General features: G+C 37.7%; 1 protein-coding gene across 2 annotated transcripts in view; it reads right to left on the reverse strand.

The window, feature by feature from the left end:
• The window catches only part of MAGI2 (membrane associated guanylate kinase, WW and PDZ domain containing 2), a gene marked incomplete at both ends in the record, with an annotated part of 752,640 nt that overhangs the window by 280,405 nt on the left and 446,243 nt on the right, over window positions 1–25,992 (reverse strand). For both annotated transcript variants that reach the window (XM_082309172.1, XM_082309171.1), the window contains one exon: window positions 24,090–24,209. In XM_082309172.1, the coding sequence (XP_082165298.1) occupies window positions 24,090–24,209 (120 nt within the window). The remainder of the gene's footprint in view (window positions 1–24,089; window positions 24,210–25,992) is intronic.

Raw genomic sequence — 25,992 nt, forward strand, 5'->3', positions numbered from 1 at the left:
AAAGAAAACCTAAACAAAACATCAACTACTACTGAAATGTTTAGTTAAAAGAGAACAAATTGCAGCTAACATACAAACGAGACATAGGAGCAGGTTAGTGCTTATGAAAAACAAATTTCTGTTATTTGTAGCCAGATGTTAGTTTCTGCTGTGTTTTTTTCATTTTAGCTTAAAATAAGAATTTTTATTCATAACACTAATCAAAAGCTACTCAAATCTTGTATAAAATGTAAGTAAACAATTCACTTATTCACCATGTGACACTAAGAAGAGTCTTGTAAAATAAACAAATAAAAATTAGCATTTTTTATCAAAATTACAGATGGAAAAGATTTACTTTGTTCTTAAAGCTAGGTTTCAGAGACACTTAAGATAATATTCCCCCAAATGATTTTCTCAGTCTATGCCTCAGTTTACTTTCAATTTCCTAAATGAGAAATTTTCTGCTGCTTCTTTTCAAAAACATTCAATACTCCAAAGAGTTTTGCTGTCAGAAATTAACCCTGAGAGCTAGAGGAAATCCTTCCTTTTTAAATTTAATCTGAGTATTCTACTAATACTGCTCACAACATGCTAAATAACCTCTCTTCCTTGCTGACATTTACGCATTTCAAATATTTGAGAGCACGTTTTGCAATCACTTTTTCATCACAGGTATATAGATCATTTAATCTTTTCATTACGCTGGTCTCTCCGGACTCGATTAAAAATTAAATTGAATAAATACATAAGTACTCTGAGTAATCAGGTAAAATTCCCAATGTACTTTATCCACACTGCTTACAGCTTACTCCCTTCTCTGGATTTGTTTCTCAAATAATATTGTAAACCTTAATTTGAATGCAAACTTTAAACAGCATTCAACAGAAAATCTTCTAACTCACCTTGGCACTACTAAGATTTTTGCCACAAGTATTTTCAATCACCTTAAGTGCTGGTCATTTTTAACCTAAAGTAACTGGATTCAAAAGTTAGGATAAATCTTCAGAAATTATATCATTACTTTAGTTAATGCTGAGATAATTGATAACAAAACTGCTTAATACCAAAGACGAGACTCCTGATATAGGATCCTGAGTTTTGACAGGCTCCTGTAATAATAAAAAACTCTGAGGCTATGAAAGTATATGAGAAAATTTCCACAAGTGTTTGCTGTAGATAGTAAAGACTTTCTCCTAAGCACTTGTGGAAAGATTTTTTTCCCCACTGTACTAATAGTCCGTACTCATGTGAAGTAAAAAAAACCCAAACAACAATATAATTATAAAGATGTGTCTTTCTTTTCATTTTACAGTTTCTCAAATTTACTCATTCTTACCACTTGAGCACTTTGTGTGGGTATCTAGTTTGTGGATGAGTTAATTTCAAGGATTATTAAAATTCTGAGCTATGATTAGTGATTTGATTTGAACGGAGAGGTCATGTGCTCTGGGTTATAACAGGAATAATAAAATGCAAAATCCTGAATGGAGGACAATCATGAAACAATATGTTTATGGAAATACTGCAACAAATATTCACATTGATTGTTGATGTATCTGCTGAGATACAAATACCCAGAACACAGAATAAACCATAAGAAAATCAGTAAAATGAGAGTACAACCTAGTGTACTAGAGTGAAGGGATATTTCAATTCCCAAGGTAATAACCACTGAAATAGATGTCATATTATTTACCGTATTTTCATTTCTTAACATCATTTATTTCAAACCCACAGACTAAATAGCACACATTAAGATAATTTTTGATAACTATCAGTGAAAATATAGTTTTAACTGATAACGGAACACAAATCAGCACCTTCTGATTTAGGCTTTTCCAGGTTCATTAACTGACCTAGATGAGTACATCATAACTTTACATTTGGATAGCATGGTATTTTGTAAGTGACTTTAAGATGGGAAAATAAAAGCTATAATATCCAAACCCCAAACTTCTAAATCTATCTCATCAGTAATTTTAACATTTAACTACTTTCTTAGCCTTATGATAGCCATTTCCTACTGGCAATAAGATGCTTCTACTCATGTATTTTTCACATTATTTCATGCAGACTGCATTCAAGTTGATTTCTCAAAACTTCAAGTTATCTTATATGTTACAAATTTTGCATTTATAGTGTCATTATATCTTCACCATATACATACTCCATGATCAGATTTCTAAACACTCAATCCATTCCTTGTTGGATTGTGCATCTTAAGTGTAGGGCATTGTGAAAACATAAGTGTTGATTTTGGAAATACTATTTTAAACAAGTATAGAATAAATTGGAATTATCTCATGAGTCTTTTAATGTTTTTTATAGAATGTATTGGCTAAATCATGTGTGGCAACTTTGCCCCAGTAATAAGATGACTAGAGAAAGAGTCTTTCCATTAATGACTGTAGCTGCTCCAGCACGAGACACACTTGGGAAGCCTTATTATACTGGCAATGCAATTGCACCATATGACTCAAACATTTGAAATCCCAGTTGCCCACTCAGTTGTCCACTTGTGTTCACTAATACAAATTAATTTTCTTTGCAGACTTATAAAATGCATTGTTTGGAAAATAGGCCTTTGGTTCTTTAACTATGGTATATATATAATTAGTTAATTAGCCAGAATTTGAACCAGTTCATCGGATTAAGAAATAGTGACTATGAAATTATGAAAGCCAACAGACAAATTTTTCTGGCTTTAGATGTTGTACTCAAGATGATAAAATATTCAAGAACTATTCTTCTTAATTATCCAAAACACAGCAGATGCTCCTTATACCCTCCTCAGAAGAGACAGAAGAACATCACCTAGATTTCTTAGTTTTTTCCTTAATTGTGAAATGACTGAGGACTAATCAGAATTTCTGTCACAGTAACTTGATTGGGAGTGTGAAACAATATTCCTCACAGCATCCTCAATTAACACGACTGCATTAGCAAAAGCCCCAGCCTGGACATATTTATACTAGCAAAGAACGCCTTTTGTTGGGATAGTTTATCTTATTCAAGGAACCAGTGGGAGTTCTGTCCTTATAAAACCTCTCTTGCTAACATAAGCTACATCTTCGCAAGAATGTTTTGCTGATTTGAATATATCAGCAAATATGTTTTAGCTTAAGAATTCTTTAATTCAATAAACAATTAATACAATTCAAGCCTTAATGCTTTTACTGTATAAATTAATTAAAATTAACTTATATAGCAATTATGATTAGTGATAACAAAATAGTACCTCATATTCAACCAAAGTTTTAATCAAACTCCTGACATTTTCAAAAGCATTGTATGTATCTCAGAATTTGGTGTTCATTCAGATACACCATTTTTTATCTTGTCTCCCTTATAAGAAGGCTTTTGTAATATTGAAAGTCCTCTCTAGACCTTTTTAGAACCTTCCAGGTTATGTCTATACACCCTCCCTTCTGTATCTTTCCTTTCTTTACCCCCTTGTTTGCCTTTCATTCTGCTGTTGTCATTTTAGCTATTTAAAAAATTATGCTGGGGGCGGGGGGGTGGGGGGGGGGGAGAGAAGCATTATTTCCTACTAGGGCCTGAAACCTAAATGAATTGCCTCAGATAGCTGGAGACAAAGTGCTCAGATATAGTTCCCTTTTCACACATATGTTTGAAATCTCATTTTATTGCTGTGCTTCAGAAGCAATATTATCTCAGCCTCATTGATGTCTATTTTACTGAACTTATTGCTATCTTAGTTCATTGCAATTGCAATCCTTGCTCTCCAGTTATAGGTGAAAGATACCCATTTTCACTTAGTTACTCATGGTTCATGTGGGACTGTTCAGGAATGTATCTGTTATGTAAAAATATATCTTAAACATAGATCTTCAAAAAAACTCATTATTTATCTAGAGGAAAAGATATCATTGCAAAGTATACCACACAAGTACCAGAACAGACAGAAAATTGCAGAGCCTAGAAAGTACAAATAATAACAAAAGCAAGAGAAGGTATATGTCTTATTAAAAAGTATGAAATAATCAATGAAATGGTGAAAACTGGAATATTTGGTGAAGATGACGATGAGCTATTGATTGCATTTATTAAGAAATGTTTTCCATGAAAGCAAAAACATTAACTTTTGAGAAATAAGTTCTTCAGGAATTTAAGATATTTAGCCCTTATGGTTCTTCATAAAGCACCATTGAAACTCTTTAGGGAAGGCTGGGGAAGCTTAAAAGTCACAAAGCGGTACTTTGTACCAGCAAGCATCACCCCTGAGGAACTAATAAAACAGGTAAGAAAGCTCCTCCAGGAATGACTTATATTTGTTGCAATGAAAACAAGAACAAGAATGAGTCAAAGAAGGAGTCACAAGTCGGTGAAGGTGTGCAGGAAAAAGAGAGTCAGCAAAGGACAAAATGAAGTAATTCTAGCCAAGAGAGAGAAAGGACATATGCTGTTTTTGATTTGACTTGCAAATACAATATATCAGGGGAAAAATGTTGGCATAAAGCAAAGTTATTAATAAGTAATGATAGCTGGTATCCAAGCCCTGCTGGAGGTACAAGGAGGGCCTGGTGCAGAGTGTGAAGCTCCTAGCCTCCCTCTGTGGGCAGGGGGTCCCTTCTCCAGCCTTTTTGGAGCAGAAAACAGTTGGTCTTGCTGCAAGACCCCATTCCTCTGAGCAGCAGGCCTTGGTGAAGAGGCCAGGGGGACCTGGGCACCATTAACTCGATCTTCCTCTGTGCCACAGAACACGAGGCTTTTCTAAATCAATTCTAATATGAAATAAAGCACAGATGGGATAGCTTTCTGTGCGTTTGTCTTCTGAAAAAAAAAAAAAAAATTACTTGCTGCTGTAATAAGAATAGTTCAGATTCACTTTTTTCCACCTTCTACTACCTACTTAATTTCCAGTCATCCTACATAAATTTGCTGTACCTCAAAACTTTGGTCTCTTCCAGACCTCCCATTTTCCATCACTCCCAAAGGACATTTAATTTTAATACCACCTCACTCCCTCTAATTTAATCTACAAATACTCATTTTTTTTTCAGTCCTTCCATTTACTTTTTCAGCGTGGCTCCTCTTCTCCCTTCCTGTGATGTTTTGTGACGAGGTCCCAGGTTACATACGGCAAACACGTCCACATGCTAGTGAGGAGAGTGTTAAAGCACTGAAGTTGGTGGAGAAAAGACAGTGAGCGCTGACTGGAAGAGCTGCAGTTAAGTGACATGTTGATAATTTACACCTTGGGCCCAGAATTCGGAGCATCTCAGTGCCAAAAACAAGTAAAAAAAAAAAAAAGCGTATCAGGAAAGAATAACATACACTGATTCTAGGAATACTTAGAAAGTACTTAGGAATAGTTTAGTAATAGACTGAACAAATTACAAGTCAGAACGCAGGGTGGGAGAAATCAGGGAGGAATAAGTTCATTACCTCTTTTAGGAGGGTCAAACCCAGATTAAGAAGAAAGATGGTTTAAGATGGCCTCACTAGGTACAAATAGGAACAGTGGACTGATGCTGTGCAAAAGGAAATCTCCAGCCAAGTATCAGGAAGCACTTTCTCACCATTAGGTTGTTAGATTACAGAGCTGTCTCCCAAGGGAGGTGGTGCAAGGAGCTTCACTGTATGAGTCATTTAAAATTAGACTGAAACAAAGCACCTGCATATACCGCAGGCAACATCACTTCATTGGCAGGCAGACAACCTCAATGACCTGACAAGTCTTAACCAGCTCTCCTTTCTATCATTCCATTTAATTTTAGTCTGTTCATATTAAGGAAAATGAGAAAAAATAGCTTCTGTAAAGCACTCTTATTCATTTCCTCAAGTGACTGATTAAAAATGAAAAATCTTTAAATTATCATAAATATTCAGACATTTGATAGGTAAAACTAATGATTAACTGAACTATTCTCTGGTTTGTGTTATTATTTAGGAAGTTGTTTTAAAGCGTTCCCCTTCTTCCCCTACCAAAGTGATGAATTTTCCTTGCCAGAAGGTGAGCCAGCCAGGGGTAATCAAATACATAAACAAGATTTAGTTAAACCTGGAATGATTATGGTTAGAGCATTTATTTTTTGACTCCTACTGCTTGAAATATCTAGCTTTCCAGACATTCCTTGAGCAATGCCAAAGCAAAAATGGTAGCAGCAGAAAGGAAGATAGTGCTGGTAGAAACCATTAATGTCTGAGCAGCAAGACATCCTAAATATGTTTCCCTGAGTTTTTCAGCACATATTTCAGAGGACTGAATACCTCATTTACTTTTCCTTCAATTCCAGCCATCATGGGCTCAACAGAGAAAGAAGATTTAGCATGAAGTTTTGGGGGAGTTTACAGGAAAAGAACACAGGGAACAAGTTGATAATTGATTCTTAATCCATTTGCGATATTGAAATTCACTCTCCTCTTTATTATTCTTTACAGTTATTTTCCATTACTGAAAAGGAATTAACATATCTGTTAATATGTTGCAGAATGTGGGGGCAAAAAAGTAGAATGATAAAGAAGAGTTCAGTGTTCTCAAAACAGGGATAACAAGTAACCTCCATTGCAGAAAACCAGTACATGATCTCTTGGACTAGTAGTGAGGATATTTAATGCATTTATCAAATAACATGCTTGAAGAATAGCAAATAAAACATCAATATTTAGGAAAGAGGGAAAAATATCCAAGAACACACTGGCCCATTATTCTGACCTCAAAACTATGCAGGGCTTTAAAACATACTTTGAAGAAGAGACACACTAACCTGATCTCTCTTCAGTTTGAGTTTTACTTGGATCCTTGTGTAGGAAGAGACTAAAATAACATGGTGCATTCAGCTTATCGGAACATGGATGAGGTGGAAGACAAAGATGATACATTTGTAAGGTGTGATTTAAGAGTGAAATGAAAAATGAATTGGTACTTAAACATAATTTTTAATGCCATTTCAGACATTGTAAGCTATCTTGTGTAGCCTCCAGAAACTGTTCCAGAAAAGCGCAAGTCTTACAGGTCATGTGTAATATCTTCCATTCCCACATGGGAACTATGTTGGATATTATTCATACCCAAGGGTATCTCAATAATGCAAAGGAAAATTAAGTTTAGGCCCTCGATTTGCTATCAAAGCGAAGAGTCATGTAAAGGAAATCCCGTACTGGCATAAAAGCGAATGGCATGGGCTTATAAGGAACAAAGGCCAGAAATTAGAGACCATTTTCTATGTAGAAGAGGAGTGCTGTTCTAGAGCAGTATTTCCATATGAAATAAGGACAAGATATTTTATGACTGTGAGATAGATCTTGATAAGTTAACAATAGCAGAAGGCTGGAATATGTTTCTTAGCCAGAACCTAATGATGCAGAATGAGGGAGGAGGCTGTTGTGGCCAAAGCATGCAACCAGAAGCATACAATGTGTGCTAACAGAGTGGCCAAAGTGAGAGCTTTAAACTAGGAATTACAGGACAGGTAAAGATTCCTCAACAAGCAAGTGCGCAAGTTGTGGATGGGGTAGGCAAGCTAAAAGCCAGGGAAGATGGGAACAGAAAGGACATAGCAATCAACAAAACAATGCTGAAGTGGAATCACTTTAAGCATAGGTATATAAAGAAGGAAGTGCCTATGGAACAATCTTGTGGGGAAAGTTCTTGAGACTGTTCTGGTGAATGAGCATGCCTGGGTGCCTCTCTGAAATACTTTGATGCTAATGGATGCAGCACGGGGAACCAACAGGGGGAATTAGAAGTCTATGCACAATTACAGTCATTGAGCTAATGGAGACATGATGGGATAACACACACAACTAGATTTCTGCAATGGTTAGATACAGGCTCTTTTGGAAAGACAGGCTGGGAAGGTGAGGGGAGCATTTTGACCTTTTTGTGAGACTGCAGCTGGAATGCCTGGAGGTCTGCCTGGGGACAATGTACTGGTGCATTGGGTTATTCTTCCCCAGGTGCAAGACTTTGCATTTCCTTTTGTTGAACTTCATGAGTTTCCCCTCAGCCTAATTCTCCAGCCTGTCCAGGTCCATCTGAATGGCAGCACAACCATCTGGTGCATCAGCCACTCACAGTTTTGTATCATCTGCGAACTTGCTGAGGGTGCACTATTCCATTGTCTAGATTATTAATGAAGATGTTTGAGGAACAGTATTGGCCCCAGTATCAACCTCTGGGATACACCACTAGTGGTTCACCTTCAACTCCACTTTGTACCACTGATCACAACCCTCTGGCCCTGGCTGTTCAGCCAGTTTTCAATCCACCTCACTGTTCACTTATCTAATCTATATTTTGTCAGCTTGTCTATGAGGGTGTTGTCAGAAACATTGTCAAAAGTCTTACTAAAGCCCAGGTAGAAAACATCCATTGCCCTCTTCTTATTCACAAAGCTGGTCACTAGATGATCTGAAGAGGCTCCTTCCAACCTAAATGATTCTGTGAGTCTGTGATATTGAGGATGACTGTTTTCCAGTCTGTGCCAGACAAAAGGAGTAGACAGATTGTGGCAGTCTGTCAGATAACAGATAGCAACTGTAATGTCAAAGTGATTGGCATTGATTAATATCAGGTTTACTGATATGAGTAAACCTGGAACCTGACCCCTACCTGTCAGACTTCTTTTGCAATCCTAGGGAATTTTACCGCTGACTTCCTCTAAATTTGTACTCATCAGCACTACCAATGAAAATGGTAGCTTGTCTCTGTATCCATACCCAGTAGACTAAAACATTGATGCATTTCACTGTCCTCTGTTTGAAGAGGCATCAGCCCTGGAGTACAGTCCGTGTTCTGCTAAGGACCACTTCTGGGATCTTAAACAGGTCTTTAGCTGTGTAAGAGTGTTCACCTCATTTACTTAACTCCTTCAGCACGTGCCCTGTAATTTAGTGCACCCAAAGTTAAGAACTGAAATTCTCAATATAGAAAATAGAGAGAACTGAATGACTCTAGGTGGCGATTAAGCGCATTAAGTTAAATACTTAATGTTACATAGTGTGAATAACCTCTCAATCACATGCTGTTTTTCCTGGTGAATTCCTGACTCATTCACACAATGAAAATGTACAGAATGAAAAAGTTCAGAGAGAAAGATTAGTATTCAGGATTTATTTTTATCTGAATGCTGTGTGTCTTCATAACACATATCATGTAAACTGTTGCAGTTGATGAAGTAGAGGTGCTGTGAAGAATTTTTTTATTCTGTAATCAAAAAACACAAATAAAGCATTGAAAGTAGCTAGTTTGTTTTACCTTCTTTTGCCTTGATGACTTATGTGGAATGGCACTTCTGAAAGTAAATGCTGTCTCACAAACCAATGTATTACCGAGCACTCTCAGAATGAGGAGTGGAAAGAATGAGATAAAGCAGCAAAGGAAAGTAATTATTCTGTAAATTGTAGTTCAGCTGCATGAAGACCACTATAAAAATACATCACTACACTTTCTCAACACTTTTTTACAAATAAATATTTTACTGACAAGCTGAAAAGTTATGGCAGTGCTGAAAACAGTGGAAAATGCAACTTGTAATTAAAACAACAAAACAAAACACACACCCCCACCTCCAACCCCCCCAGTTTTTATATCCATTAATAGCATTCTGTAAGAACATTTCTAAGGTGAAAAACCTGTCTCAAAAAATTTACTGTCTATGTAGTGCAGGTTTCTTCCTGAATCTCGCTTACCTAATTGGATTGCCACATCGGATTGCCCACTAAAAGGGTCTCTGGAGTTCATACTAGCTGTCACCATTGGAAGACACTACATAAAAATCAGGCTCTGTACAAGCCATGTGCCATTAAGGTAAATACTCCAAACACACACTCTATATACATAAGATGAGGAGCTGATGAAACATTCAAAAACCAGAATGACTTTCCTAAGACATGATCCTTTAATCTTATGCTTGGAGTGACTTTCTTTTTTCCCCTGTGTGACTTTCACTGACTAAATCACTAGTACCAAGAGTCAAAAACAGTTTAGGATGCAGTATATTACTCATAACTGACAAAAACAAAAAAGCATACAGAATTTAGGTAGAGACTGCTTATACCCCAGAAGGTCACAGATGCAGGCTCTGCTCCAGCTGACTCAACCAGAGCCTCAACGTAGAAGGTAACACCAAATTTTTACCTCAGAGACCTTAAAAAAATTTTTCTCCTTGCTTCTCCAAGCTTGCAGTAAAGAGTGAGGCAAGAAGGTTACTAAGCCAGAGTCAGCTTAGCCTCCTCATGACACAAAGCACCTCCTGTTGACTGTGATCCTGTTGGAAGTTTCTATCTTACCCTTAAGTATAATCCCAGTAAGGAAAAGGCAACCGCCCCATCACTCCTATGGATGGCAAAACAATATCTTTGCTTTACCCTAATCAACTTAGTGTACTCTCTTCATCTCTAGGTTCTTCCATTAGCTAGAAGAACCCATCCTGACACTGCCAGTAACCCCTCAACGTGGGGGTTGCAACAAGGTAGCAAAGGCTGGGGACTGATACTGCAAAGGCACTGCCAGGTGAGGTTATGAAGGAATTTGTTAAATATAGGGGAGATTCCTTCATTTACATCACTTTGATTTGTTTCCTTTCTCTTTCCAGCTAAATTTCACCACTAAGCATATAATCACGCACATCTTCATACCATCTGTCCCTTTTCATATTTTTTATAGCCGAATCAGTCAGAGTTTTAATTTGAATTTTCATTGATCAAGAGATTTTTATCCTGTCTCAGACAGAGAAGCAGAGGTTTATTCCAAACATAATAACAACCTCAGTAGCCTACAGGAGATTCTATTTCTACTTCTTTTAGCTGCAGAGTTTTTATGCTCAGCAGACTAGTATCCAAATACAGCTGGGAAAATACGACAATAAAACGTGTGCTAGGGATTATCAACACAACTACTTGCAACTAAAATCTCCACAGGAGGTTAGAAAGAATTTTTCTCAAAGGACTCTCAATTATGAAGTTACAACAGCCAGTGGCTTTTGGTTAGGTCTAACTCATAAAGCAAACTTCTGTCTGACATATCCCACATGTCAGCTTGATGAGGGGGATACTGCTTCCCTTGGCACACTCTTAGTCCACCTGTAGCAAGTGAAGAGCTCCTTGAAACAGTAGTGGTGCAGGATCTGCTCCACAGCCTGTATCCTCTGCCGTGGGGTCTCTGACAGGCCTTGCACATACTGGGCAAGGGAGGAGGAAATACTTGCACCTTCCCTCTTGTCTCTCTATAAAAGTATTTCAAAACCTTTTTATAGAAAACTGCTAATGGGATATTTTGTGATAGTAAGCAGCCTGTGCAGCCTACTGTAATATAAAAAAGGTAAACTAGCTTGCTTTAGAATAACCCTTTGGGGGTTATTTTGAATCAGACTGAATATAATTCTCTTTAACAGAACATGTTAAAAATGCTGACAATAATATTGTTCCATATTGTTCTATAAAGCACAGAAGCTGTACTTTAAATTTCTTAGGTGGGAATTAACTCTCCTAGTGAAGCTTTAAACTGTGAAATTATTCAGCTTCTCCATTTTTATATGGTTAAACTAATATATTTCTTGTTAAACTGGGCAAGAAGGCAGTTGTGAGCTACACCATTCCCAGATCTTCCCAGTGAAGGGACCTTCCACCTCTTTAGAGTGAGAGGACACTGCACTCCCAGTCATAAGAGCCATTCAGTCATCACTGTATTTGCCTATCTTTTACACACTCTTCTCTGTTTGCCACTCTTGGCTAATTTACCAGCACTCATCACAGCACTCACATCTTCTCCCTTCCTTACTTATTTTCTATACTGTTTCCACCTTCCTACCTGCATAACCCCTCATTCAACTCAGCATTTGCTTTCACCTTTCTTGTTCTTGCTAGCACTAGATCTTACAAAATCTCTTTGTATCTCCCTGTTGCTCCTGACATGCCCTCAGGAAGAACTATTTATATCCACACTATCATGTCACCGATTTTATGATTTCACAGAAACACAGAATGATTGAGGTTGCAAGGGACCTTCAGAGATCATCTCATCCAACCCCCCTGCTCAAGCAGGGTCACCTTGAGCAGGTTGCCCAGGACCATGTCAAGACTGCTCTTGAATATCTCCAAGGATGGAGACTCTACAACCTCTCTGGGCAACCTGTGCCTGTGCTTGGTCACCCTCACAGTAAAAAACTGTTTTCTGATATTCAGATGGAACTGTCCCCATTTCTGTTTGTGACCATTGCCTCTTCAATACCTCTCTTTACCCCTTTCACACCTCTTTCATACCTCTCTATAAGTGTTCCTGTGTACAGTCATGACAGCAATCAAATCACTGGTCCATGGACACCCACGGCTTGGCATTCTGCTACAGTTGTCTCTTATTTTCTTGTGTTTCCCTTACTGACTGCTTTCATCTATTGTCCTTCATCTCGTGCTGCAAGTGTAAATTCCTGAGGGAAAGGGCTTTCTTTTTTTTTTTTTGCTTCTGCAGCACCTAGCCGATGGTTCCTGGTCTATGCCTGGGGCTCCCTGACACCACGTAGATACAAAAAGCAACAAGAAATAAGGCCAGTTTGGTTCTTTCCTTTAAAGCTCCTATGACCTCTATGCTTGTTAGGGGAGAGCATTCATATGCACAGAACACAAAGGAAGAAGAACTGGATCACTCCCCTACAATCAAACTCAATGTCTGTGGAAGACCTGGCAAATGTGTCTATCCATGGACAGAAAGGGTATTTGATTCCTTATCACCAATTTGAAAGTTCATTATTCTTATCAGGCACATCACTATGCAACTCAGAAGGACTTAAACATTTTTTTCGTTTTTTAGTTTAGATTCTTCTCCTGGAGCCCAAAATTCAGTGATGGAGTATGCAACATAATTTGGGGGTGAACTAAGATCAAAGCAAGATTTTTGTCCTTGCATTACTCTGATCTTCAGCAGCCTTGAGGAAACTCTAAACTAGGTCAGATATCAACATGTTGTGGTCATGGCTAAGTCACATCCTCTTTCTTCCTTGTGATGGCTGAGGGAGCTTAGACTTACAGTTAAATGAGTGAGTCTGGAAAGATAAACCTAAATCCTGAAAAGCCACTCAGTTTGCAGATGCTGTGGCACCTCTCTTGCACCACTTTCAGTGCTGGTGCACTGAATATATTACATTTTCCTTATGTTGGTGTAGGTTTCTTCTGCATCAGTAGGAACTTTTAAAGCTTATTCTATATTCCTGGCTTTTTTTTTCTGCATGTATGACATAAAATAACTGTAGATGTAGGTCATCAACTGGGCTATTATATTTCATTCTCTACCAGCATATTTGACCTTAATTTCTGATTGTATCTCTGTTACTTTTAACAGAAATACAAGGGGGGGCCTTCCATTGGCCAAAAAACCCTGTGGATCTATTTATTCTTTCATTTACACAAGGTAAAACACAGAGTAATTATATTTGAAAATAGCATAAACCCAATATACAGATTTCCCTACACTCAAAAGGTTTTGTTTGTTTGTTTTTAATAACTTTAGTGTTTGTTTCGTTTTGTTTTGTTTTTAATCAGAAACTGCCTTGCTTTGAAACACAAACACTTCTTTTAGTGCTTGGGTTTTGTTGGTTTTTTATCTTGTTTTAATTAGATCACTTGGGAAGTAATGTAACACTATTGCAGAAAAAGCTGTATCAGTAGCTGAAACCCTCTTTTCAATTAACCGTACAAATCCAGACCCTCTTCTCACACTTATACTGTACCATTCCACACTTGGCACAATCTACTGCTCTTAATGTCCTTCATTATTTTAAGATCATCTTGATAGGAAACAGCCCATTCCCTTGTTTTGTGCCAGCAGGCAGCAAGATGCACACTTTCGTTCACCTGTCTGGAGTCCACCTTAGCAGCCATGACCAGGGTTGCATGCAGTACTGCAAAGTCCTAGAATACCTCACAACTCCTCCCAAGGCCATAAAAAGGAATTTTTTATGTCTTGCTGCAAAGCAATTTCTGCTGAAAGAACAGAAATACTGAAACTGCAATCCAATCCTTACTAGTACAGAGAAGCCTTATCCTGGTTTTATGGAACATTGTGCAAACAAGGGAAGACTCTAAGGGTCAGTTTTGCTCCCAGGGAACTCCTCACTACAAGTGTGTCAGGGAGGCAGAAGCACGGATAGGCAACCAAGGAGAAACAGCGAAATGTTTCCTGGACACACAGGGCAGAGTTAGGAAGGCCAAAGAACAGCTAGAGCTGAAATTGCTGAAGGACATCAAGGGCAACAGGAAAGGTTTCTACAGCCACAGCAGCAACAAAAAGAAGACTGGGGAGAATGTGGGCCCACCGCCCAATGTGGTAGGTGACCAAGTGGTGGAGAACATGGAAAAGGCTACCTCAGTGAAGGACTCAATGTCTTCACTCCCTCAGCCTTTACTTGCAAGGTCTGCTGCTCACTCCCAGGCCTTTCAGATCTTTGCTTAGTAGCAAAGACTTGCAGAGACAGGTACTACCCATGGTACAGAAGGATCAAATTAGGTACTAATTATGTCAGCTGAACTTATGCAAGTCCATAGGACTGGATAGGATGCATCTGAAGGCACTGGGAAGCTGGCTTGATGTTATTTTGAGACCATTCCTTATCATGTTTGAAAAGTTGTGGTGATTAAGGGAGCAAAGGCTAGAGAAGACAATTGTTAAAACTAGCTTCAAAAAAGGCAAGAAGGATTGAGGGAACATACTCAGAAAAAAAAAATCCTTTAATTCATAGGAAGATGTTAACAGGAAAGTATTATGGAAGTTTCACTTGCCTTTAGAAAATAAAACTGCTTCAGTATTTTTCAAAAATTCTGAGGTTGATGGAAAGACTTGTAGCAGTGGGGATTTTCTCCATGTGTTTTAGGAAGAACCTCCCAAACACTTTTTGGACTGCAGTTTATGGTATTTAGCAGAATACAACTTGCTACAGGAAGGTGATCATTTCTTATCTGACGCTGAGTAATGAGAAATATCACAAATACAAATGTGTAGTATCCAAGAGGATACAAAATCCAGAGGGACTTCATAAAGACATAATAACATGATAATTGCATGTAAACTGGATATGATATAACAAACATTGTGCCTCTCCAGTAACGTATTAAAAAATTGAGATCTCTGTAACTGAGCAATCTAGCCAAACACTTCTCCACAGCAATGACACATCATTATGATCCGTAATTTGAGATGTTAAATTCTTTAACATCTTTTGTAATAACTACAGACAAATATACCTTATCAGTGTGATAGCCTGATAGCTCAGGCTGTACAGAGTTTGACAGTGTTTTTCTAATACAGTCTGCATTTAAACTGAAACAGCACAATGCATACTGCAGCCAAAGTTCAGTTAGAAACGTATCTGAAATGCGCACATTAACTGGTTGTGATATGTTTTATAAAGAAAAACCCTGAGTCAAAACCTAATGTGTCACATAGACAGCATTAATAAATACTATACTGAAGTAGACAATATTATACTACAGTCTTTAATTAATCCCTCTACTAGTGCAGGAATATTTTTACTAATAACTACTTTTAAACTTCCTAAGAGATGAAACTTGGATCTCCACCTCTGGAGGTTATTCTAACATTTACATCTCATCAGTATGAGAAAATTTGCTCCCAATATTAAATCCAAATGTTCATCTTTTCCAGGTACATCACATTAGCCCTGGTTACTTATTTGCTCAACTTTGAATTATCTTTATTCATCCATTGGGTTCACACATTTTAAATTCTCTGAGCTTCTCAATCATTACTCAACAAAGCTCTATCTGATGAGTTCTCTAAATTTATTCCCTACAGCTCTCCTGGTAATTTTCATTACTTTTGTCTGGACACTGCAGTTTGTTAATACCTTTCTGGTAGTGACCGCACAGAATTGTAAAGAATAGTGCAGGTCTGGGACTCAGCTGACACACGGTCAACCCAGCTTAGAAAAAAAGCATAAAGGCAAAGGTCATTTCTTGATTTCTCTGGAGCTGAGATCCTCTTGGTGCTGAACTAGTTTTGATATAAAACAAAGTACATTGGCAGTTGTTTCAGTGAGCCTGTTTGAGCAGAAAGGGTTTCTGGAGCACAGAGACCCATATAACATGTGCTCTGTGGCACCTGGGCCCGCTCTACATCCTGGGAACACACATGAGCAAAGCGTTGTGTGCCTGGGGAACATACATCCATCTGATTTCCTTAAGAAAATTACGAGCTAATGTAATTTAAAGCAACCCTGAGCTGACAATAAGTTGCTGCTTGTGGTAGCCACAGAATCTCAATAGAACACAAATTAGATGAATTGAATGTCCATGCACATTTTTGCTAAGCTACGCAGCACTAGCCAGTGGAATTACAGGTTCTACCAAGCCCTGTGTGACAGTGGCTAGTCTATGACCTCGTGCCTGACACAACTGGCTGAAAGAAGCACTGCACATTGACTCAGGGAGAGCACCAGCTAGCACCCTGGGATGGTAGAAACACTGCACTGGCCATCTAGCACACTCTACTTAGGCAGCAGAGCTGTCTGGCAAGCCAGGCAGGGAGTTCAGTCTAGCAGCTGACTGCATCACAGCTCAGTCAAGTGCACCCCAATCAGAGACTACTCAACGCACGCACAGATCAAGTCTATCCATGGCCATCCTTGCTACAACCATCTACTGGGCAGGGTTGTGAGCAGAAGGATGCTCCTGGAGACAGAGACAATTGCAATGACTATTGGTTTTCTTTCAGCTGAACCCTGTTAGAAGCTGTGGGGAAGCCAGTGATCTCTTTGATTTGTCTGGAAGTACACACGATGAAGGAGCCATCACATCTTTGCATCAGGATGCTCTCTGTTTAAAGGCAGAGTGGTCCAACTCTTCCAATTTCATGCATAAAACTATAATCACATAAGCTTCTATTTCCTGGATGCCTGTGGAAGTGGGTTTGACCTATACTGACACATGTGGTTCAGGTGCCACTTTTTCAGAGAATAATGGAATCATAGAATCATTTAGGTTGGAAAAGACCTTTAAGATCACTGAGCCCAACTGGAAACCTAACACTGCCAAGTCCACCACTTAACCATATCCTCAAGCACCACGTCTACCCGTCTTTTAAATACCTCCAGGGATGGAGACTCAACCACTTCCCTGGGCAGCCTGTTCCAATGCTTGATAACCCTTTCAGTGAAGAAATTTTTCCTAATATCCAATCTAAACTTCCCCTGGCGCAACTGGAGGCCATTTCCTCTCATCCTATCATGTGCTACTTGGGAGAAGAGACTGACCCCCACCTCACTACAACCTCCTTTCAGGTAGTTGTAGAGACCAATCGTGCTACATTATAATGAATATCTGGATGTCACCTTTTTTTATTGCTTGTGTTCTTGCAGTAGGTCAAAACTGACCATATCTTCAATATTTCTGAAAGAATAGTATTTGCCTATTGATATGGCCTGCAGCCTCGGGTATCTGCACTTTCCCCAGTGAGCAGCTTGGTTGCAGTGTCACCAGTCTGTTATGGAGGATGGTGACCTGCTGCAGGACCCACATAGGGGAGGGAACCCTCTAAGCATAAGCCTTGTTGCAGAAAAGGGAGAAGAGCCCAAGCTGCAGGAGTGAGAGGACCACAGCAGGGCTATGGACACTACCCTCACCTGACAGCCCTGGCAGCAGAAGGCAAGCAGCATCACTCACAAAACAGTTAGTTAGTGTTTTGATGTCATCAGTGTTCCTGTCTCTGGATGCTAGCTAAGTCAGAAGCCTGATTTCCTAAGATAGAAGTGACCACACACCAGTAATATCAATTATTAAAATAATGAGAAATTATACAGCCTCCCATTCGGAACAGAGAGGAAGGATACATTCTGTCACCCTAATCCTACATTTCAGAAAGTTTAAAAAGGCTCTGTAGAAGTTATGAAAGTCACTTTTTATATTGCAATAGTGTAATTTTACAAAGTAGCTGTTTCTCATACAAAAAGGAAATCATATTTATTCAATTTTGATTCCTTCCTTATTAATTCCATGAGAAAATGACAACATACTTAAATAAACTTTAAAAAAAAGAAGTAAACATGATGTTTTATGCCTTAAAATACATTAACAAGTGTAGAGAGGGTTCCTTATACATGTTGATATATCCACTGACATTACATTTTCGAGCTTCTGAGCATGCACATTTTTCAGAGCTATGCTTCACACTTTTTTTTTTTTTTTTAAGAAAAAAAACATTAGTTCTTTGCATTTCATATTTAATGATGAGATTCAACTCCTTCCTCTGCCCCAAGGGTAAGGGAGGAAACACAACAAAGCTGATAAAATCTTACTAATATAGAACAGGTACTAGAACTCAATCAGATCATGAAATCACTGTGTTTAAGGTTTCTTCTCCTATTTTTTGACCTAAATGTTGATGTGTCCACTTTTACATGTTCTCTGAATATGGTGGTGAGAAGTGGACATCATATTGAAATGGGATCTACCACTCTTTACTGTAAAGTATCTAATTTCATTCATCTATGCCCTTGAAAACACTTTCTGCTGTCAAAAGACACGGCTTTTGAAGGACTACTTCTATTTTTATCTATCTACATCTACCCTCGTGATTCCTTTGTTTTCCATTTTAAATCAGAATTTTTCATTAGCTAGTGTGTTTAGGTCTTAGGAGAGTAGTATTTTATTATCTTTATTTTGATTCATTTCCTTTGTATCCCTCTGCTGTAGAATGGTCAGGATGTCCTGCTCATAAGGGAACGCTGCATAAAGTAAGTGGGTGGAATTTTGAATTCCTTACAATTTTTTACATGAAAGAATGGAATCAAAACTACTGGAATCAAACACCACCTCTTTATAAAACCATTGTCATCACAATTCACTAATTAAAAACTCCATTGCCTACGTGGAGCAGTCCTTAACTCATATTTTAAATTTACAGATAGTAAAATGTAATATTAATTGAAAAATGCATTAGCTGAACAGAAGGGTTTAGATTGTTTAGAAGGTTTTAGACTAAATTTGGCTTGAGAGATGGAATAAAAGCCTATGTAAAACTTAATGTCTTCTTGGGTATGAGGATTCTCTCCAGGTGAATGGAATCAGAGCACCTCCCAGTGTTGCTTACATGCCAGTAAGTGAGAAGAGTCACAGGCAAGACCTCAGCTTCAACCCACATTCACTTTCCCATGGGAGCTCAACATAATGGTGACTCAACTGAAAACATGTAAGCTGACCCCTTAAAAATGTTTGTAAAACAAGTGTAAGTTTTGTGTCCTCAAATAAACAAGTAATACAGAACACTGCGGTTTTACCAATGGGAGGTATTCAACCTTTTTTTTTTTTAAAGACTTAATAATTACAGAGTTCTGGAATATTAAGGAAATTCCAGCTAACATTCAGCCTTCTGCCAAATAATACTCCATCAGTAAAAAAAATTGGGTGAAATTCTGTCTCCATTTAAGCCAGCTGGAATTTTACCATGGACTTCAGTGGGGCCAAGGGAAGTCCATGATCACGTAAGTGGTTAAATAGTTTCAATGAGCTTTGAATTTTAACCAGTGAATGAATTTGAGATAACTCCAAACAATCAAACAAATGATAAAAAGTGGATTTTTGACAAAATTAATGGCATAATAACTAAAATGATTGCTTTTCATGAGATAAATTAAGGACTATTCTTATATTAATAGTAAATAACATGTCTTTTATAAAACAACTGTTATGGAGCTCTTCTGAGGCAAACAAAAATTTGATTAAAAAAAAGAGATTTCTACTTAGTACATTATTTATAGGTGTACTGGTTGAATTACCTTGTTTTCATAATTTTGCCACATCTTTAACAGTTACGAACAAGCTTTTCTATGTCTGCATTTCTTATTGAGTTCCACGCTGCTAAAATCCCTCTTGCTTTTGTGTATTTGCAATGCATTTATGTCCTTATGGAGTATCAACAAACATGTTTCTTTTTCTTACAGTATTTATATACTGAACAATTCTTGTTATTTCTGGTACTGCTACTGCATATGTTACTTTTAAAAGACAATTCTACCCATAGCATGCATTACTCTTACACTCTTACATTGTTAAGAGTTTATAATGATGTCTTACCATAACCTTCAATCATGTGCCTTAAGATATCTGGGTTTTGGAAATAATATTGAAGCTGTCACATTTCTGTGTATGAACATTGGCATTCTTAACCAATATACATTTCAAGTACATTTTAAGTCTACTGATATGCTGCACTGGCTAAGAAATTTTGTTGATCTAATAAGGAGATGGGAAAACCCTTTGAAGTCAGTGATCCATGAAGTCTCCATACAAGTTTTGACGTATCAGAGAGATGACAGATACTGAGCCAACCCTCCTGTTGGAGAAGTCATAAAAGACAGCACACGCATATACACGCAGTTTGTCTGTTCATCACAGCTTTGTTATTCTGCATTTTATAGTTTTGCACATATTGTGCCAATTCAAAGACCATCTATGAACTTCATTGCAGAAACTGGAAAAGGAATGTGGATTGGGGCACGTCCTCCTGTGCTACATGAGTCTGCATAACAGAGGCAGGTGGCTTTCACTCTGCACAGGAACACTTCCTCCTCTGCTACAGAACTATGGTTATTTTACCTTACCCCAATATCTATGTTGGCAACAAGTTTTATCCCCAATGAAGTTATCATTCTGGGCCAAATCAGAATTCCTTTAATCAGTACAGTAAATTGGAATTCTGCTAAAAAGAAACAAAGTGAAACCTTTACGATTTGCCTGCGCTATCATACAAAGACCTCCAAATAAAGGAGTTTAGTGTGCTTCAAGCAAACACTCCCTGCCCCAAATAGCAATGCGTTGGTGGAATTCACTGAAATTTTATTACAAGTTCAGAACTCAATGACAACCTCACTGAAGTTAATGTGACTTGGACTGTTAAGCTGAGTGAGAGTGGAAGTGAGCCTTGTATTCTTCTCTTTCTCGTTCTGCATTGAATAGTGTCACCTAGATTGCCATGGAACTTTACCACAGGTAAGCTGCAAAACGTGCAGCAACTGTTTATGTACCATTATGTATGTTTAAAATAATTAATATCTATAAAGATGGCTTGGTCTTTTCAGCAGTTGCTCAAAATGCATAAATATAAAAGGTCAAAATAGAAATGGATTTGGTCTTCCTGAAACTAAATATTTTCATATTTGCAAAACTGGTTAAAAAAGAGATTTGTAGAGTTTTTGTCATGAACATCATACTGTTGTTTTTCTACAGCATTTTGGAATACTACAGTCATTCACAGTTGTCACAAAAGTGGTAGACAAAGAAAGGCGTATTCAAAGCCTAAGCAGTAAGGAGGTCACAGAGCATCCTATTTTTAATTCTGAAGCTTTTATAACTTAAAAATCTATTTTAAAACTCAAAAAATAATGTGTACTTCAAAAAAAAAAGAACTATAAAACTATATTTTTCTAAGAATATACACTGGTTTCACTTTTAGATTTTATCCTGTCTAGGTTGGAATCACAACTATTATATGCTTGCACCAGAACAAAAAGTTTCTGATTGTTTTCACTGATTTTCTCATTACTATGAGAAAATATCCCCTCTCCCAACAATACTGAATACTATAAAGAACAATACAAAGACTCAGTGTCAGGTAAGTTTCCACTTGGCCTCCTTCTCCTCTGTTTTACCTGGATGCTTCTGATTCTCTTTAGAATTCATATAGTAGAAGGTAAATTGACTGAATCAACCCTTCTGGTCAAGAAGTGGTGAAAAATAACACATGTACACAGAGTCTGTCTTTTTATCTCAACTAAATGAGAAAAAGCTTCTCTAAAACATTTTTCTGTTAGAGACAAACTGGTACATAGTGGCTGTGGTTAGACAATCAGCATAGACAGACTCAGAGAAACTATAGGAACTTAACTAAATACAGAATTTTTTCAAGACAAAAAAGAAATAATAAAGAAACTTGCAAACCAATCTATTAACATTCAGAATCATTAAAAAGGAGGCTGTTTTGTTTCAGAGGCCTGATAACCAGTGTTGATAAGGAGAGAAAATTCACCTCCCAGAACAGGCTTGCTCACATAAGTTGCTTGATCTGTGGAAGGATTCAAAAATCATCTTCTCTTAGTGGGGGGAATTGAAAATTTCTTTGCTCTGGTTGTTATAATTGTCACCAGTAAACTTAATCACTGCAGACTTAATGTGCTCAAGAAAACTTGTGACAGAATGATGAGCAAAATCCTTCCCAGAGGAAGTTACTACAGTCATGAGGAATTAATCAGGGAATGGGGGCTGTAAGTTTGTAAGGTCATGTCCAAAAGTCTTTGTATGGGAACAGGAGAAAAAGCATGTGAAAACTAGGTATATTTTCTAATGTGTTACCTATTATTTGCTGTAATACATAGTCAGCTAATGTACATCTGGTGATTGGGAAACCTGGGAATCAAAGACAGGATTTATGCAGAAATTGGTCTGTTGAGTTTATTTTGTTTTGCATTTAGTTTCTGACTTCTTGGCTTCAGTGAACTTGTCATCTGCGATCAGCAAACGATGTGACAGACATTTCATAGTCACGACTTTGGACCTCTCTTCAGCTAGGTCCTCAGCCGATTTAAGGAGTTACACAGACTTCCCCAACGAGTATTTCACCTTGCTGTCCACTCAGCTCTGGGAGCTGGTATTAAAAGATACCTCTCAGTACCCCTCGAGGGACAGAAGAGCACTGTGAATTAATTTAACCTAGCAGTTCAATCTCTACAAACTTTCTACAAACTAATGAAATTACATGGTCAAGCAATGACAGACTTGTGCTACACTTAAGCTCCTTTAACGTTGGTTTCAAACACCTAAGGTAACAAAAAGATACTTCAAGAAAGGCTTGTTATTTAACGAATCTCTGATAAATGTAAAATTGTGGTGGTGTACTTGCATTAATGTTTAGGTAACTTCTACCATTAGGTGTCAGACAGTGTGGAAAAAAGTAGAAAAGGAAAAGACGATATATTTTCCTTTATTTGACCTTCTTTAATGGAAATCTTTGTTACAAATTCTGTATTGATATAACTCTTTATGAAAATTTATTTACTTTCCAATGGGTACTTTGTGCTGATTAGGTGAGAAAAGATTACCTTCTTTCCTGCTATTTATAACACAGCTAATGATTTTCTTTGGGGTGAATAGCTTCTTATTTATCTTCAGATGCTTTCCTTGACACGTACAAAGTCAGGACAAAAAGGTCTTCATTGTTTCTTTTGCTACAAGGTAAAAATACGGGGCTGCTTCCTGTAAATGGCTCTACTCACCCAGGTATTCTCATATGTATGGGTCATATTTTTCGTGTAAAGGGTCTCATTTTGAAGATTACAGTAAAAAACCCCTATCCATTACTCAGTTATCTTAAATACTAGTATATTTCTGAGAAGCATCTGGTTTAAACTAGTATAGCATTATTCTGGTTTTATTAAAATGCCCTGCTATGTAACTGCCCTTCCATTTATAATAGTTTCACTTTCAGGTTAGCTGTGTTTTGGAAAAGGTTTAAAATCAATGAATCATCAGTTCTCCTGGGAAGCACTGTTCTGCAATAAGCTGCTGGCTCTTTGCCCCATATACAGACATTTTCTAATACAGTCATTAGGACAGTTCCTATCCCTCTGTCATGTTAAAAAATTAATGAGTTCTTTTCAATAACTTTACAAAGCCCATAAGACGTGGCAGAGCAAATCCTTCCTGTTTTACTTAAATAGTGAGGTTTCAACCCCTGATATAGATTGATATTTGTAGGATCACACATGCAAAGGAAAAGTGTCAGCCTTACAACTGATTTCTGTTGTAGAGTTTGTTTGTCCTATGTTAGAAAAGCAGCTGTTAGCTGACATTTTGTGGAAATCTCCTCAAGTATTTGGCATAAAGAACTCGTGTTTCTTTCCTGTAAGTGCAATGTATTATTCTGTTTCTCTTAATCACTAGAATATACTAAAATTACAATGTATTCACCTGCATTTAGCTTTTACATATGAAAATATTTTCATAATTGCCATATGGCTCTTCACAAAGTTCTGATAACAGTAGCAATGACACATTTGTAATGGGATGTCCCAGTGCAATTCCATCAAATTAGCAAAAAGCATAATGGTAACATGAGACAGATTTAGCAGTAAAAGCGTGCTTACCTTCATATGTTCCACTTTCTAAGAGAGCACCACTTTTCTCCAATTCCATAAAATCTTCAACAGTGATGAAAATATAGTCCACACCAGGGACTTCCCCCTCCTTATGTGGCCTTGTGGTGCCTATTAATAAGACAAAAGACAGACTGTCAAGCACATGACCTAAATGTAGAATGATCTTTTTGAATGTTTTGGAAAATTTACAAAGCAAACTATTTATACAACACAATATATAGCACATCCTCCTCGTGAGGATGTCTTTCAAAACCATATAGCTACATTTGTTGAAGCTGACAGAGGTATATGAGATGCATGTTTAAGATCATGCCAGACTTTCTTTGGATCCATATTATTTATTCTCACTAATGAAAAAGTATCATACTGCTATTCTTTTTATGTTGCTAGAAAGACCCTCGGTAACACCAGGCATTCAGAGGTAACACAAATCTTTGATGTGTATTTTCCATGGCTTCAAAGTCTTGTCTACAATTAATCTGCTTCATGATCTTTTAAACATTTATTTAGCACACAAAATAATAAACCTGTAAGTAAATCTGTGAGGGTTATATTCACATTGCTTGTTTCAATGCCATAAGTGGACTTGATAAATGGTTAGGCTTCTGGGACTGAGTGATTCAAATCACCTGCTAACCATGCTGTCAAACTGCAAAGGTGCTTATATTTAGTTATTGCCTCTATTGTCATCTCTGGATGGCAGAACTCCATAAACGCTGACAGACAATATTTCATACATGCTAAGAAGTGACTTGGCTTAGCTAGCAGAAGTTGAGATGTTAGCAGGGAAGTATCTGAATTTGACCTAATTTCCTAATGGTCCAGGTTATTTTGGTCAGGCTATCCCCACTTTGACTGAAACCATTAAATAAGTCTCAAAACTCCATTTGGGAATGTGAGAGTTTTAGGTCCTCCTCAGTCTCAGAGTGTTTGAAACATCTTAATCAATCAATCCTTTATCAATACTGTAGAGATTACATTACACTCGCAGGGTTTGGTTTCAAGACTGTTGACACTGGGAAGTGGCTAGAAACCAGATCTTCCACTTCCCAGACAAAAGTTTAACATTATGATATTGTGCAAAAGACGCTGTCTCTTCCTCAGTTATTAATCCACCACCTTAAACACTGTATCGTGGTTCTCATATTATGCAGTAGTTATTCAGACATATCTTCAGGTCAGCTAACATAAAACCTATTTCATGTACCTTTTGATGTCTATTATTCAGACATCTGCATTTAAACCTCTTGAATCATTTTGTGTGAGACTCATCGTGAGGGTAAGAAAACTAAGTGTAATTGTTTACATTTCTGCCATGTGTGTAAACTATTACAGTCAATAGAAATCTCATCAATGGTGGAAGCAAGAGAGCTATTCAGCTGCCTGCCTGCTAAGAGCTCAATTCTGTTGGTCATATATAGGTCTCTGTGGGATGCCTGAGATATCCATGTGAAGCTAGCAGATATGCAGAGGACAAAATATCCCTTGGATTGCCCCAAATGCACAAGATTATCCTTTGCACTGCCCAAAATGCAGCTGTCTTAATCTCATACTGAATCCCACTCTATAGCTAGATCTAATGGAGATTTCTGTGCAATGAAGAGCACATTAGAAGTGCAAGGTTCTCTCAGTGACAATGACAGGACTCCCATGCTCTCAGCGATTCCTACCGGCCAGTGCTCAGCTTTCCCAAAGCACTGGATGGCCTTCAGAGTTGTCCAAACTCCTTGCTGTCAGTGGAGACACAGAGACATAATGGTTGGTGCCTTAGTTAGGTTATCTGGACTGCTTGTCATAGACACCTTTCTCTCCTCAAGCAGCCTGAATGTCTATCACAAATACTGGATGTGCCTGAGAAGCTAATATTTCAGTACCTAACATCAGGAATATG

Source organism: Platalea leucorodia, assembly GCF_965183815.1.
Source record: "Platalea leucorodia genome assembly, chromosome: 4".
In the NCBI taxonomy this organism is placed as follows: domain Eukaryota; kingdom Metazoa; phylum Chordata; class Aves; order Pelecaniformes; family Threskiornithidae; genus Platalea; species Platalea leucorodia.